We start from the raw sequence: 13,037 nt of genomic DNA on the forward strand, positions 1-13,037 counted from the left end.
GTGATTTGCTTGCTTACTATCAAAACTGAAAAATGATTTGCTTGCTTACTATCAGGCCTGTCACATTTGAGCCAAGATCTCACTGTTCAGTGTTTTTAATCATAAGTACAATCTTGTAAGCTTGAGCTATCTGTCCCCACTATTCATACCCTGGCTTGGATAGGGAATTAGTGGTTTCCCCACCCTTACTGTTTGTGGGGCCTTACTGACAATAAGCGATTCCACAGACTAACATTCATTGAATTCCACTTGTTTTTCTATCAATATAGTGTGCACTTCTGTACAGTCTGTCAGTACCTTGCCAAAATGCTGTGGTTTACCCCTTGCCACCATCATATAAGTGAAGCTGAGAGCAAAGCCAAGTCCAATATCATTTCCAATTTTCACACGAGCATTATATATTATATTTATTTATATAGGTTTGTTCCAGCTATATACGAATATTAAATGAAATAAATAAATAAATATCTCACCAGCAATCGTCCCCTGCGGAGGAGCTTTGTCCTAACTAACAAGGGCCGGCGTCATCAACAGCTTGTCTGGAGTACTGATGGCTTTATGCCCATCAAACTCAAGAGAGTCGTCAATTGCAACCCCATGGACATCAAAAACAAGGTGAGGGCAGTGACTGTAAACTTGTCAACCTTCTATTAGATAAGAAGGTAATGACTTGGGTAATGACCCAAGAGCCTCTGACCAATGCGGTTGCTGTGAGTTCAAATCCAGCTCTTGCTGGCTCCTCCTCGGCTGTATGTGGGATCGTCAGCCAGCAACATGTGTTACTTATACTATAAAATATCTCAAGTTATTCTCTTCTATAAAATTTATGAATTAATGCTGTGGCTTGTTTTATCCTTGGACCCGTCAAATATAAGGAGTTGATATTTCAAATTGCACCCTTCATGTGAATGCTGCTTTAAACAATTTGTGTGGCATGTACAAGTCAGTATGGTATGCTTAAGTACAGTAAGATTACACTTTGTAGCGTGCTAGCACAGCATAATGACCCAGGAGTCTCTCACCAATGCGGTCGCTGTGACTTCAAGTTCAGCTCATGCTAGCTTCCTCTGCAGCCGTACGTGGGACGGTCTGCCAGCAGCCTGCGGATGGTTGTGGGGTCTCCCCCGGGCTCTGCCCAGTTTTTCTTCCACCATAGCTGGCCGCCGTCGTATAAGTGAAATATTCTTGAGTACGGTGTAAAACACCAATCAAATAAATAAATAAATCATTTCACATTGTGCTGTACTATGACAGTACCAAGCTCCAGCCCAGAGGCCTCCCAGGCCCATATTCAAGCTGACACCTTACCCGCATGGACATTGGCCCAGGGGAAAGTCAGGAGATGGTACTGGAGGGGATCGTGGACGGGTAAGCACACAGTCAACCAGCCTCTGTTTCATCAAGCCCACCTAGATGTATATGTACGTGCCTTCTGTATCTGCCAGAGGTCTGTTTGATGAAGACATCATGACTTCTTCATGACTTCATCTGCATTTTAGTATTAAAGTGTGTTTCAGCAGTGTTGTGTAGTCAGACGTTCTGTATTCTCTTATTTTATCATTGGGCATAATATCAGTAATATTGTTAACCCTTCATTAATCCTTCGAGGAAAGTTACTGTTTTGCTCTTAGATTTTTAATTTGTATACTGATTACTTACTACAGAACAATATACCAACTACAATTTGAGTTTTTTTCATGTTCTGAGTTGGGCTTTTTGAGCTCTTGTAATTTATGCCTTAAGCCTTAAAGGAGAAGAAAACTTGAAAGCATGACACTATAGGCTGAAAAGAGCTCATTTTTTTCTATCTGGTGGTGCCTGCTGCATAATTTTGCAATTTTTCCTCACCATACATGTAAAGCCTGAAAACAGCAAAGCTTGCATAAATCGCTGAGTTCATTGCGTCCCTCCATCTTTGACACCTGTAATTTATGCAGGGCGTGTGTTGCCTCTCAGCCAATGAGAGTCGTTAAAACTTGAACCTACATCCAACATTCTGGTTTCCTGATCGTCATGCAGAAAACGAACTGTACTGGTTCACTACCTTGCTGGGAAGTAGGTTCTACCTGAATGTTACGAACTGCACTTCAACAATTTCCTACGGCAATTCACCTCTGACACAGAAGATTTCAGGATTAGTTCTTAGGCAAAATGGAGTCGCCCACAGCAGATTTTGTCACTGACTTAGTTATAAATTTATCAACTTGAGGTACATATTAGAATTTTTTTATACATTCACCTGCGAGGAAAAGCATTTCCTCGTTCCTCTTTTCAGTGGTATTTGATTGATATTTAAATTTTCTTCTCCTTTAACACGCTTAATAAATATGAGACCAGGGTTTAGAAGTGACACAGTTAATCAGTGGATAAGGCTGTAAAGTGCCGTAAAGCGTATATGTTAATACAGCAATAACTGATAGATTCATTTTATGGAGCTTGTTAGTTGATACAAAAATTTCTTATCATATTTTAAAAGTTGGACATTTATAGCAAAACGTTTCTTTTTTCTATTTTTTCCAAAATCTAAAGATTTCATGGTGTATAGAGCATACTAAATTTCCCTCTTAGTTACAAATATAATGAAATTAAAAGGAAAAAATAAAAAAGTTGTCTCCCCCTGTGTTGTACAGTCCGCAGTATGTTCGAGAGAAACTGTTGTGTCATGCCATCATTGGACGACAGGGTGGAAAAGAGCTGGTGAGGAAAGTGGACGTGTCCTCACAGTTTATCAGCCCGCTTTGTCGAGTTCTCTGCAAAGAGTGTATTCTTCAGAGTGGACAAAGTAAGTAGTCAGATTTTCTTCAGTGTCACAGACAAGGAGGATAGCATTCATATATCTGTTGTATTTTACCATAAATGGTGCCAGGTTTCCATCTAAGCACACAGTATTAAATTATCAGAGAAATACTCTTTTAAACCGGTTGTTTTTGTTCAAGCAGGGGCTTTTGGTAGTCCTTTTCTGATACTGGAGAGGGACCACCCTGTTCATCAGTCCATCTGTAACATATCAGTTTTGGGGAATTTTTTTCCCAAAACAGTTCAGTATATTTTACTGAAACTTGATACATACATGTACAACCATGGTGATTTACCAGTCATTAGTTTCCTGGCCTTTCTTTTCAAAACTGTCGGTTATTCTGACTGAAATTTGGTACATGGCTTCACAAGAAGACGAGTTGCAGACTGCCTTGTTTTTTACCTGTTTCATCCACTCTCAAATTTGACGGTATTATGGCTGGTTTTGCCCCATTGTTGGCTATTATACACAGGTACCATTATTCCAACCTGTAGAGGACATGTATTGCTCACTCAATACTTCCACAATGCTCGTTTCGGTTTCGACTATCTTGGCCAGTTACACTACAAGACACAGTGATGCAATGCAGACTTCTGTGTGTATTGATGTTCTATTGAAAGTAAAAGATTAATGTTTCTAATCAAGTAGTATTTAATTCCAGAGCCCCAGACGAGACTTTAGGACTGCACACAAAGGAGTTAACCCTGACCAATGTGTCCAGTCTGTCCCTGACCACCCTCCTTAAGCTCACTTACCCATTCCAACTGCTCATGAAGGATGACATTGAGACTTCAGAAGCTGTAAGTATATCTCAGGAGATAATTGGATGCAACCCGCCGGATGTTCCGCCAACCCTTCTCATGACAGTGTTATTTTTAATTTCCTCTTCCGTGAAAGCAATTGTGAAGACAACATTTCTCAAAATAATGAACATTTGTTATCCACGTGTGAGATATCCGGTTGACCTAGTCGCAAAAGTGTTGATGATGCTTGGTCAAATACGTGTTCTTATGCCACAGTTGGGCCTACTAGGACATACAGTGACAAAAATAGCAACGGTAACCAAAATGATGAAACTTACAATGTTCAAATTAATGCCAGCATCAATGCAACATGATTATACTTTTGAAGATAATGGAACTCATCGGATTATTTATTTATTTATTTATATATTTATTCAATTGTTGTTTATCATCAGACTTTTTTTACTCACATTAAGCCTGTCTGTGGAAATCACAGAGTTGCAGGGGGTAAATCCACTGACTTGCATTCCATACTGATGGAAGCTATGTGGCCTTCAGCAGGTGTAAAACTGTTCAAATGTCCCAATGAGAGCAGTCAACTACTTTTTATCAGTCCCAAGAATTACTAAGATTTGGGATATCTCACAAGTCGTAGTCCCAGACTGTGCCAGCGGTTGGTAGTGGTGCATCTTTAACCACTGAGCCACGTCTTGCCAGCCAGTGATAATATTAAAACATATACTTACACTATCTGAACCATATTGTAAAAGTTGCTTTCATTTATAATTGTTTCTTTAGGAGATAGAGCTTGGGGTGAATGAGGTGTGTACACTGAAGATCCAGTTTGATCCTGCCTATAAAGATGACAGTCACATCCGCACCATCGATGAGATCCTAACAGTCTCTTACAAACAACACCCTCACATTGTAAGTGTGCACCAGTGACAGAGAGCAAAATGGGCAAGCTTACTGTCATCAATAGCTTTCCTGAAGTTTTGTCCAAATGTTTTCTGAAACAGTACACAAAAACTCTGTCCCAGTATTTTTCAGATATGTTTTTCTAATTTACAGACAGTTAAAAGAGCTGTGGTCAGGAAACAATTTGGAATAGAAAAAAAAGAAGCAGAAGAAAAAAAAATCTATTTTTTAACCCCCGATTTGTAGAGTAGGAGGCCCAAGATTAAAGGTCGGCTTGAAAAAGTAGATTATCTTTTTTGTGATTGTTTTTTTTTTTTTTGTATTTTCTCGTTCAAAAACTGTTGGCGTTCCCTTCACAAATACGAACATATTTTATTAAGGGTATGAATTTTACATATTAACCAGATCACATTCTGAAATAATATTATAACGGAGTGAAAGAGAAAAATTGCCATAGGCAGTCTTGTGCTGAGAGCTCATTTTGTTTCCATGGTTGCAGGACTACATTGCACTGCGTGGTGAGGTCTACTTTCCCAACCTTGAGTTTGAGAACATGGTTGTGGACTTTGGCTGTATCCTCAACAACACAGAGGTCACTCGTTATGTCAACATCACCAACAACAGTCCCATGGAGGTCAAGTACAAGTGGTCATTCCTCATCGGCAACGAGCCCTGCACCAAGTTCAACCCTCGTCCAAAGCCAGCATTCCACCAGAGTGGCGAGGGGGAAGACGCTGACGCTGATCAGGCTGTTGAAGAGGAGGAGGAGGAGGAGGAAGAAGAAGAGGCTCCTCATGTGGAGGTCGTCATAGAAACTGGTGAGGAAGAGGAGGAGCAACAACAACAACAACAGGGGGCTCCAGATGAAGGGTTTGAAGATGACCAGGAAGAAAAGGTAACCCAGACTGAACCTGCATGACCCAGTTAAAAAAAAAACACTGTTGTTTTTCTAAAAATTGTGTTGATGTGGCCTTTAACTACAATCTGCTGTCAGGTTAATCATTCCAAATCAGAAGGAAGATGCTGTCATGTAAGCTGATCAGTCGTGTAAAAAGAAGGTGGATGGGTGGGGGGGGGGGGGTGTAGTGATCTCCTTACTTTGCTTTGCTCTTTGACTTTTTTTGAGGGGGGGGGATTTTATACTGAAGATGTTTTAATACAATGTGAAATTAGCCAATTAAATTTTTTGTGACATTTCCTTATCATGATCATTATTTTATTTACAGCACACCAGTGAGGTTATTTAAAATGACAACTAAATAATTAACTTTGCAGGAAACGGACATCATCCTTGAGGAGGTAGAAAAGGCCCAGCTTGAGAAGAGTGAGAAAGTGCCTGTTAAGGACAACAAGATGTTTTATCACAATGTTGAGACAATACCGGAAGAGGAGGTAGAAAAGGTTAGTCAGCAGATTGAAGAAGAGTTTGAGGATAACAAACTGTATTGTTATAACGCCAAGAAAATTTTTCGAAAAGTTGAAAGCAAACCAAAATTTAGCTCATGTTTGTTTGAACCTCAGTGGAGAACAGGACCCTCACAGTATTTTAGTGACATCAGATGTTCTTTTCCCATGTTGTGATAATGTAACATTATAATGGGCAGAACGTTGGTACAGTTGAAACAGATACAATGTAACATTGTAACATAGAATGACAATAAAGTTTTGACATAACTGTGGCTCACAGTCTTGCTTCATACTAGTGCCACATCACAGCATTCAAAATTATGCCGCCTCCCAATTTAATGGCTTGTTGAAAACTTGTAAAAGAAAGAATAGAAGAACAGTAGTTGAGTGTGGTAGGAAATGCCTGCCTGTCAACCTGTGCATCAGGCTTTATGATGTTTGCCTAAGAGCCGTGCTGGCTAGTTGAGCAAATGTATTTGATTTCACTGTGGCTTTAAGTCAGGAGGTTTGTCCTGTTCCTGGAAAGGTTGGCGATTTACTCCCTGCTCTTTGGTTTTCTCCAACCAAATAAAATCTGACCAATGAACATGTAATTTGAGCTTTTCATTGATATTCAATGTAAGGGAAAAATGTGTGAGCACAACCTAAAGCACCAGTAAAATGTTATGATTATCCATGTTCCAGGGCCAGCTAGAGGAAGAACAGGGTGCTGAGGAGGGGATAGACAAAGAGGAAGCAGAGAGGGCTGGAGACAGCAGAATATCTGAGATTCCCATGCCCACCACACCTGATCTGCGCCCCAAAACTCTGCTGGAAGAAAACAGTGTGTTGGCCGCATTGCTTAATGAGGACAGAGAACCTTCCCCTGTGGGCGTTGAAGAGGTATGGTGCACTTTGTGGAACAGCCTTGTTGTAAACGCTGTGTTTTATAAAATAAAGAGGTTGTCAGCAACAGAAGCTGTTTATGATAATTAATGTCATTTTCACTTTTTTTTTTTACATCTTTTTGTTTTGAAAGTTTGAGAGGGCTATGACTGATTACTGAAGAAAACTTTATCAGGTATTATTAATAAATATTATGGTCTTTGCAAGTTATGGCTTATAGCCTTACATTACATTCTTCAAAATGAATGTGCTTCCTGAAGATGAAAAAAAAAATCCTTGAGTTGCTAATGTTGCTTGTATTATAGGTGTTTGACATCCTGCCTCTCTATGGGACATTGCGCCCTGGTGACACGGAACAGGTCACCTTGACCTTCTATGGTCACGCAGACATCTGGGGTCAGGCGCGTGCCGTGTGTGAGGTGGAGGGAGGGCCTACCTATGAGTTGACACTGAAGGGTGAGGCATCACTGGTGGAGTACAACTTTGACACACTCCAGATTGATTACGGCAAACAGGTCAGACTGGGCACCTAGGTGTGCTAGTAATATTAACAATATTTTTATTTGGGGTAGTCGTTCATGTGTATTTAAGCCTAAAATTAGCTGCCCAACATTGAAAACACCCCTTTAGAGAAAGTGGTAAGACCTATATTGTCCATGTTGTATAATATTGGACCAAGGTTACTTGAGTCAAGTAACAGTCTATTATTGTATATTAATGGAGCTGGACAATGTGGGTTTTGCCACTTTCTTCAAAGGGGTGTTTCTAAAAATGTCAGGCAGCTATTTTTAAGCTTGATATTTCCTAGCTATGCAGTTGCTTTATTCTTCAAATGGTGATCCAAAGCTCTTGCCATTCAAACTGTTGGATTTTCATGTCAAGTGAAAAAATAAATGGTCTTTTGCTTCGCTGTTACTTTCGAATCTTCCTAGTATGAGGAAGAATGCCAAAGCATTGTTGTTTGATTAGGTGCTATCAGATCTGTGATAGTTCAGTTTAGATAGATCATCATGACAAAAGAAAGAACAGTGTTTGAGTTTTGCTTTGTGTTTGCAGGAATTGTATTATAATGAAAAACTAATCAGTTCTCTTTGAAAATAAAGAAATACAACATATATACCAATAAGTTTCACATAATACTCAAGTAGTGTATGTTTGAAAAACAAAACCTTCATTTTGACTCAATTTTTCGGCAAGTTTTCTTGATGATGTCATAATGAAATGTTGGAAAATTGAGAAATTAAAATCTTGTTAAATTACACATATGTTGCACTACTTGTATATTAAAGAAACATAGTTCCCAAAAGATATGAGGATTAGCATGTCAGTCTACATTTGCGGTGGTTATGTTTGTCACTGATGGATGGCTACATTTTGCATTGGTTTCTGTTTGTCACAGATGTATTCCTACATTTACATTGGTGTCTATTTGTCACAGATGTATGACTACATTTGGATTGGTTTCTCTGGTTGTTACAATGTATGACAACATTTGGATTGGTTTGTCTGGTTGTTAAAATGTATGACTACATTTGCATTGGTTTTCATGTTTGTCACAGATGTATGACTACATTTGGATTGGTTTCTCTGGTTGTTACAATGTATGACTACATTTGCATTGGTTTTTCTGGTTGTTACAATGTATGACTACATTTGGATTAGTTTTTCTGGTTGTTACAATGTATGACTACATTTGGATTGGTTTTTCTGGTTGTTACAATGTATGACTACAGTTACATTGGTTTTCATGTTTGTCACAGGTGTATTACTACATTTGCATTGGTTTCTGTTTGTCACAGATGTATTCCTACATTTGCATTGGTTTCTGTTTGTCACAGTTGTATGATCAAGCCGCCTGTGCTGAAATTACTCTCATGAACACGGGAAAAGTGGGTTTCGAATTCACAGCTTTTAACATGGACCCAGCGCTGGTTAAGCGACCTAAGCCAGGCTGCCCAGTTGTTATTCCACATACTGTAAGTCATAAAGGAATACGCTTTTACTCAAAATATTCTCTCTAACAGTGCATTTTGAGAAGCAAATGACGATAATAAAATACTGATCTTGCTTTTTACAATAGTATATTATCCCATACCTTCCACTCAAACCTCAAAATACATTTCTAAGATGAATAAAACAGGGCCTCCGCGGCTGAGTTGGTTAGCGCGCTAGCGCAGCGTAGTGACCCACAAGGCTCTCACCAATGCGGTCGCTGTGAGTTCAAGTCCAGCTCATGCTGGTTTCCTCTCCGGCCGTATGTGAGAAGGTCTACCAGCAACCTGCGGATGGTCGAGGATATCCCCCAAGCTCTGCCCGGTTTCCACCCACCATAATGCTGGCCGCCGTCGTATAAGTGAAATATTCTTGAGTACGGCGTAAAACACCAATCAAATAAATAAATAAGTAAATAAGATGAATAAAACTCTCAGAATCGGGCAAAATGATTTTAGGGTCAAATACCATGAATAACTGCTTCTCCAAACTAAGTGCGGTGTTTTAAGAAATTGTTGTGGATGATGTGTCAAGACAGTTTATTAAAATACATGACTTGTTTTTTTTTTTGTTTTTTTTTAGGAAGGATTTTTTTATGGCACATGCAGAAATATAGCACTTTCCTATATGGCCATCATGAAACTGTTGTGGATTTATTTATTTATTTAGTTTGGCTGTGTGTCTCCCAACATGATTTTCACCATTTCTTATGCTATATTGCAGGGTTACATTGCTCCAATGAGTGAGCAGACGCTGACAGTTCGCTACACCCCTGGCGTACCCGAGAAGTTCACCAAGAGCTTCCTCATCCAGGTTGCTCACTTTGAGCCAGATACCGTACAGCTCACTGGGGAGGGGGTCTTCCCACGCATTTCCCTCGATCTTCCCCGGGCTCTGGAGGGACCTCACAGTGACCTGCTCAGACAGGCTGGAGAGAACCTTGGGGGTCCAGAACCTGGCTGGCAGGAACCCTCTGTACAAGACCCCATGTCACACAGGTCCCGGTCTGCCCAGTCCTTGGTCCCAGATCTAAAGAAGGACACAGAGTTAGACATCACCCCCAGACATTCTAAACAGGAGACCAAGCTTGACACCCAGCCAGAGCAGCACACAGGCAACGCGGTATGTCGGTAGAAGAAACACTTAACACTGTTTTATTTTCTGTAACATGTCATTGTTTTTGTACCTTTTGTGTAACACCCAAATTTTTCAACTTTTTCAACCACCACTGCTACCAATAATTTGGAATGTTCCTAATATTGTTTATTTTGCAGAAATAATCTGCAATTTTATGAAGCTTGTATAGTTTTTGACACAAATAAATCATTTTTGGTTTCATTTTCATACTCGTGGTATGCATAAATTCCACTGCCAATGTTTCTGTATAGTTGCACTCACAAAGTAGCGAGCTCCTGAAGCAGAGAGGTAGTTTAGAAGCACTGCTACATATTGGCAGAGAATTATGTGTTTTTACAGAGCTTTGACCAGACTTTTTTAGGCAGGAAATGTTCCATAATTGGGTGTATTGTCTCTTACAGCTCAATCCAGAACTGAATATTTAGCATTTCTCATGCGACACCTTTTGCTTGATTCTGATTGATTTAGGGCTTTTATGAACTGTTTTCATTTCTTTCTTATCAGAAAACTTGTGTTGGAATGAAAACTAAGTGTTGGAATGAAAAGTGTGACTGTATGACCATAAATTGCATCTGAAGGTTCATTTTTCAAACTGAACTTGAGGTGCAAATACAGTGTACATTTTTGTTCTTCTGTATATGCTGCATCACTAAATTAGTAAAGTACAAATGGAAAATGTGTGCGAAAGGAAGAAAGATTGCAAAACATGGGACAGAGAAGTTGATTTTAATGTGGTTCTTTCTTATTAGATTATGAATACCTTTAAAGTAATCTGTAAATATAATTGCCTGTGTGATACCATTGTATTTTTTCTACTATGGTGCACTGTTGAGCTGAAACAAGTACAAAACAACTTATTGACAAATAAGTTATGGAAAATTCATACTTGTGAACTATTGGCATCAGTCCTGGATTATTATAAAAGCGAGCATTTAATTTCAAATGTTTAACGTCATTAAATGTAGTTTGTGTATTTAAATAAATGAAACCTTTATTTAAAGAGGGTAATTCTGTCAAATTGCATAATTTGCTCTTCCCAGAGACATTTTATAACAATAGATGAACAGGTAGGAGCAAACAGTCAATAATGCTTCACTACATACATCAATTGAAATCATAAATAGTGATGTGTGCCAGTTTTAATGCTCATTACAGGTTGAAATAATTTTTCAAATGTTGTGACAAAGTGATGCTGCTGTTTTGATTCTGCATTCTACCCTGCTCCAGGCGTGACACCCCACCACTGTACACTGTTTCTATAGTACATTTGAAACTCCCTTATGTTTGTTTCCAGCAGCCATCAGCTCTGGACATACAAATGGAGATGGAGAGACTGATTGTAAAGGAGTTTGCCAGCTCTGTGCTAAGGGAAGGTACACGATCGGAACAGGATTCCACACCCCACGGCACTGCTGAATCAAAAGGAGGCAAGAGACGCGCGAAACCCAAGTAAGCGAAGACATTAACATAGTTCCTGAATCTTTTCACGTACGAAAGAGCAACTATCATTGCTATTTATCCACATTTTGAATTTCATTTTGGAGACAAAACTGCATTGGTTGGGTTGGCTGATTTCAAGGCCAGCAGTCCACATGAAACTTTTGAAATCATATACAGTAGGTTTTTGAAAATTTGGGAAAAACTTTAACGACTGTGAATCACATGTTGTAACGAAGCATGCTTTAATGGTGTAGAATGCATACAGAGTTTCTGCATTTTTCCAATTTTTCAAAAACTTTTCAGGGATTGCCTGATATAAATCTTCCACCATTTTGCATAAAAGATATCAGTTTTAGATCACGGTTTTCACACCCTAATGTAGCTGCATAGTTAAATTTCCAACATACTTTTTCTGTGTTGCCCAGGAATGAAATCATTTCGATAATGAACACTTCAGCCGTGAGTACAGACATATTACTGACTAATTCATACAAGTTAACAGTCTCATAATGAAATATTCTTCCTTTCCAGAGCTGTCTTACCGGCTTACGTACTAGACTTTGGTTATGTTGTCATGGGAACTGTTAGAACTCATGTTGTGCGTGCCACAAATACCGGCTGGTTCCCGGTCTCCTTTCAAATGCAGCGGGGAAATTTCCATGCCGAAGGTTTCAGCATTGAGCTGGACAAGGTCAGACAACTGCCCGGCGCTCCCGATCATGAAACCCTTGACTTCATGGTCAGCTTTGATCCCAAGGGAGCTAACCTGCCTTTGGGACCTGTGGAAACCTTTGCACAAATAAACGTGAGTGTGATGTACGGTGCTTTTGAGGGAAATATTAGTTCACTTTGATTTTTTCAGAAGTATCATGGCATTGCTAGAGGTAATAATTGATTGATTTTGGTACGACTTTCTCCTTGCTTTGTTTTTTTTTTAGTTAGGCCACATCAATTTAACGGGGGGCCTCCGTGGCTCAGTCGGTTAAAGCGCTAGCGCAGCGTAATGACCCAGGAGTCTCTCACCAATGCGGTCGATCTGAGTTCAAGTCCAGCTCATGCTGGCTTCCTCTCCGGCCGCACGTGAGAAGGTCAGTCAGCAACCTGCGGATGGTCGTGGGTTTCCCCCGGGCTCTGCCCGGTTTCCACCCACCATAATGCTGGCCGCCGTCGTATAAGTGAAATATTCTTGAGTACGGCGTAAAACACCAATCAAAAAAAAAAAAAAAAAAAAAAAAAATCAATTTAACGGTGAACTGTATCCACCTCTAAGTCTTTCTGTTAAACACATAATCATGTGATCAACTGGAAACCAGTTGTAAACTAAAAGATATTCACATCATACACAATATAAAGGTTGATTTTCAATTTTATTTCTATTCCATTTTTGGATTTTTTAGCGTCAGGTCGCCCATAAAACAGAAAATAAAATTGATGTCTCTTTAATACCTACTGACCTCAGAAAAGTGAATCTTAGTGAATAGGATTTGATTCTACTATTAATATAATCATGAAAATGAAAAGAAAACGAAAAAGTTACCTCAGATTGTGAATGGAAATCAGTTGTTTTAAGTGAACATTTTCATTAATCAGTATTAATGTACCAGAAGAAACTGTATGCGTGTATGTTTGCCTAGTTTCTTCTGTCACCCTACAATCATGAGCTCAATGGCCGGTTTCAAAAGTTTTCGTCAATCAAATTGTGATCATTTTGTTTTTCA

General features: G+C 39.3%; 1 protein-coding gene across 1 annotated transcript in view; it reads left to right on the forward strand.

Annotated features, from left to right (window-relative positions):
- Positions 1 to 13,037, forward strand: part of LOC135465997 (hydrocephalus-inducing protein homolog) — an 81,510-nt gene that overhangs the window by 12,668 nt on the left and 55,805 nt on the right. Inside the window, 15 exon segments of the mRNA XM_064743381.1 lie at positions 477 to 615; positions 1,255 to 1,305; positions 1,307 to 1,368; positions 2,631 to 2,739; positions 2,741 to 2,786; positions 3,461 to 3,597; positions 4,339 to 4,467; positions 4,958 to 5,353; positions 5,734 to 5,859; positions 6,550 to 6,747; positions 7,056 to 7,265; positions 8,589 to 8,726; positions 9,466 to 9,864; positions 11,174 to 11,328; positions 11,851 to 12,124. Of these exon segments, the coding sequence (XP_064599451.1) occupies positions 477 to 615; positions 1,255 to 1,305; positions 1,307 to 1,368; positions 2,631 to 2,739; positions 2,741 to 2,786; positions 3,461 to 3,597; positions 4,339 to 4,467; positions 4,958 to 5,353; positions 5,734 to 5,859; positions 6,550 to 6,747; positions 7,056 to 7,265; positions 8,589 to 8,726; positions 9,466 to 9,864; positions 11,174 to 11,328; positions 11,851 to 12,124 (2,569 nt within the window).

Source organism: Liolophura sinensis, chromosome 5 (assembly GCF_032854445.1).
Source record: "Liolophura sinensis isolate JHLJ2023 chromosome 5, CUHK_Ljap_v2, whole genome shotgun sequence".
NCBI classification, from domain to species: domain Eukaryota; kingdom Metazoa; phylum Mollusca; class Polyplacophora; order Chitonida; family Chitonidae; genus Liolophura; species Liolophura sinensis.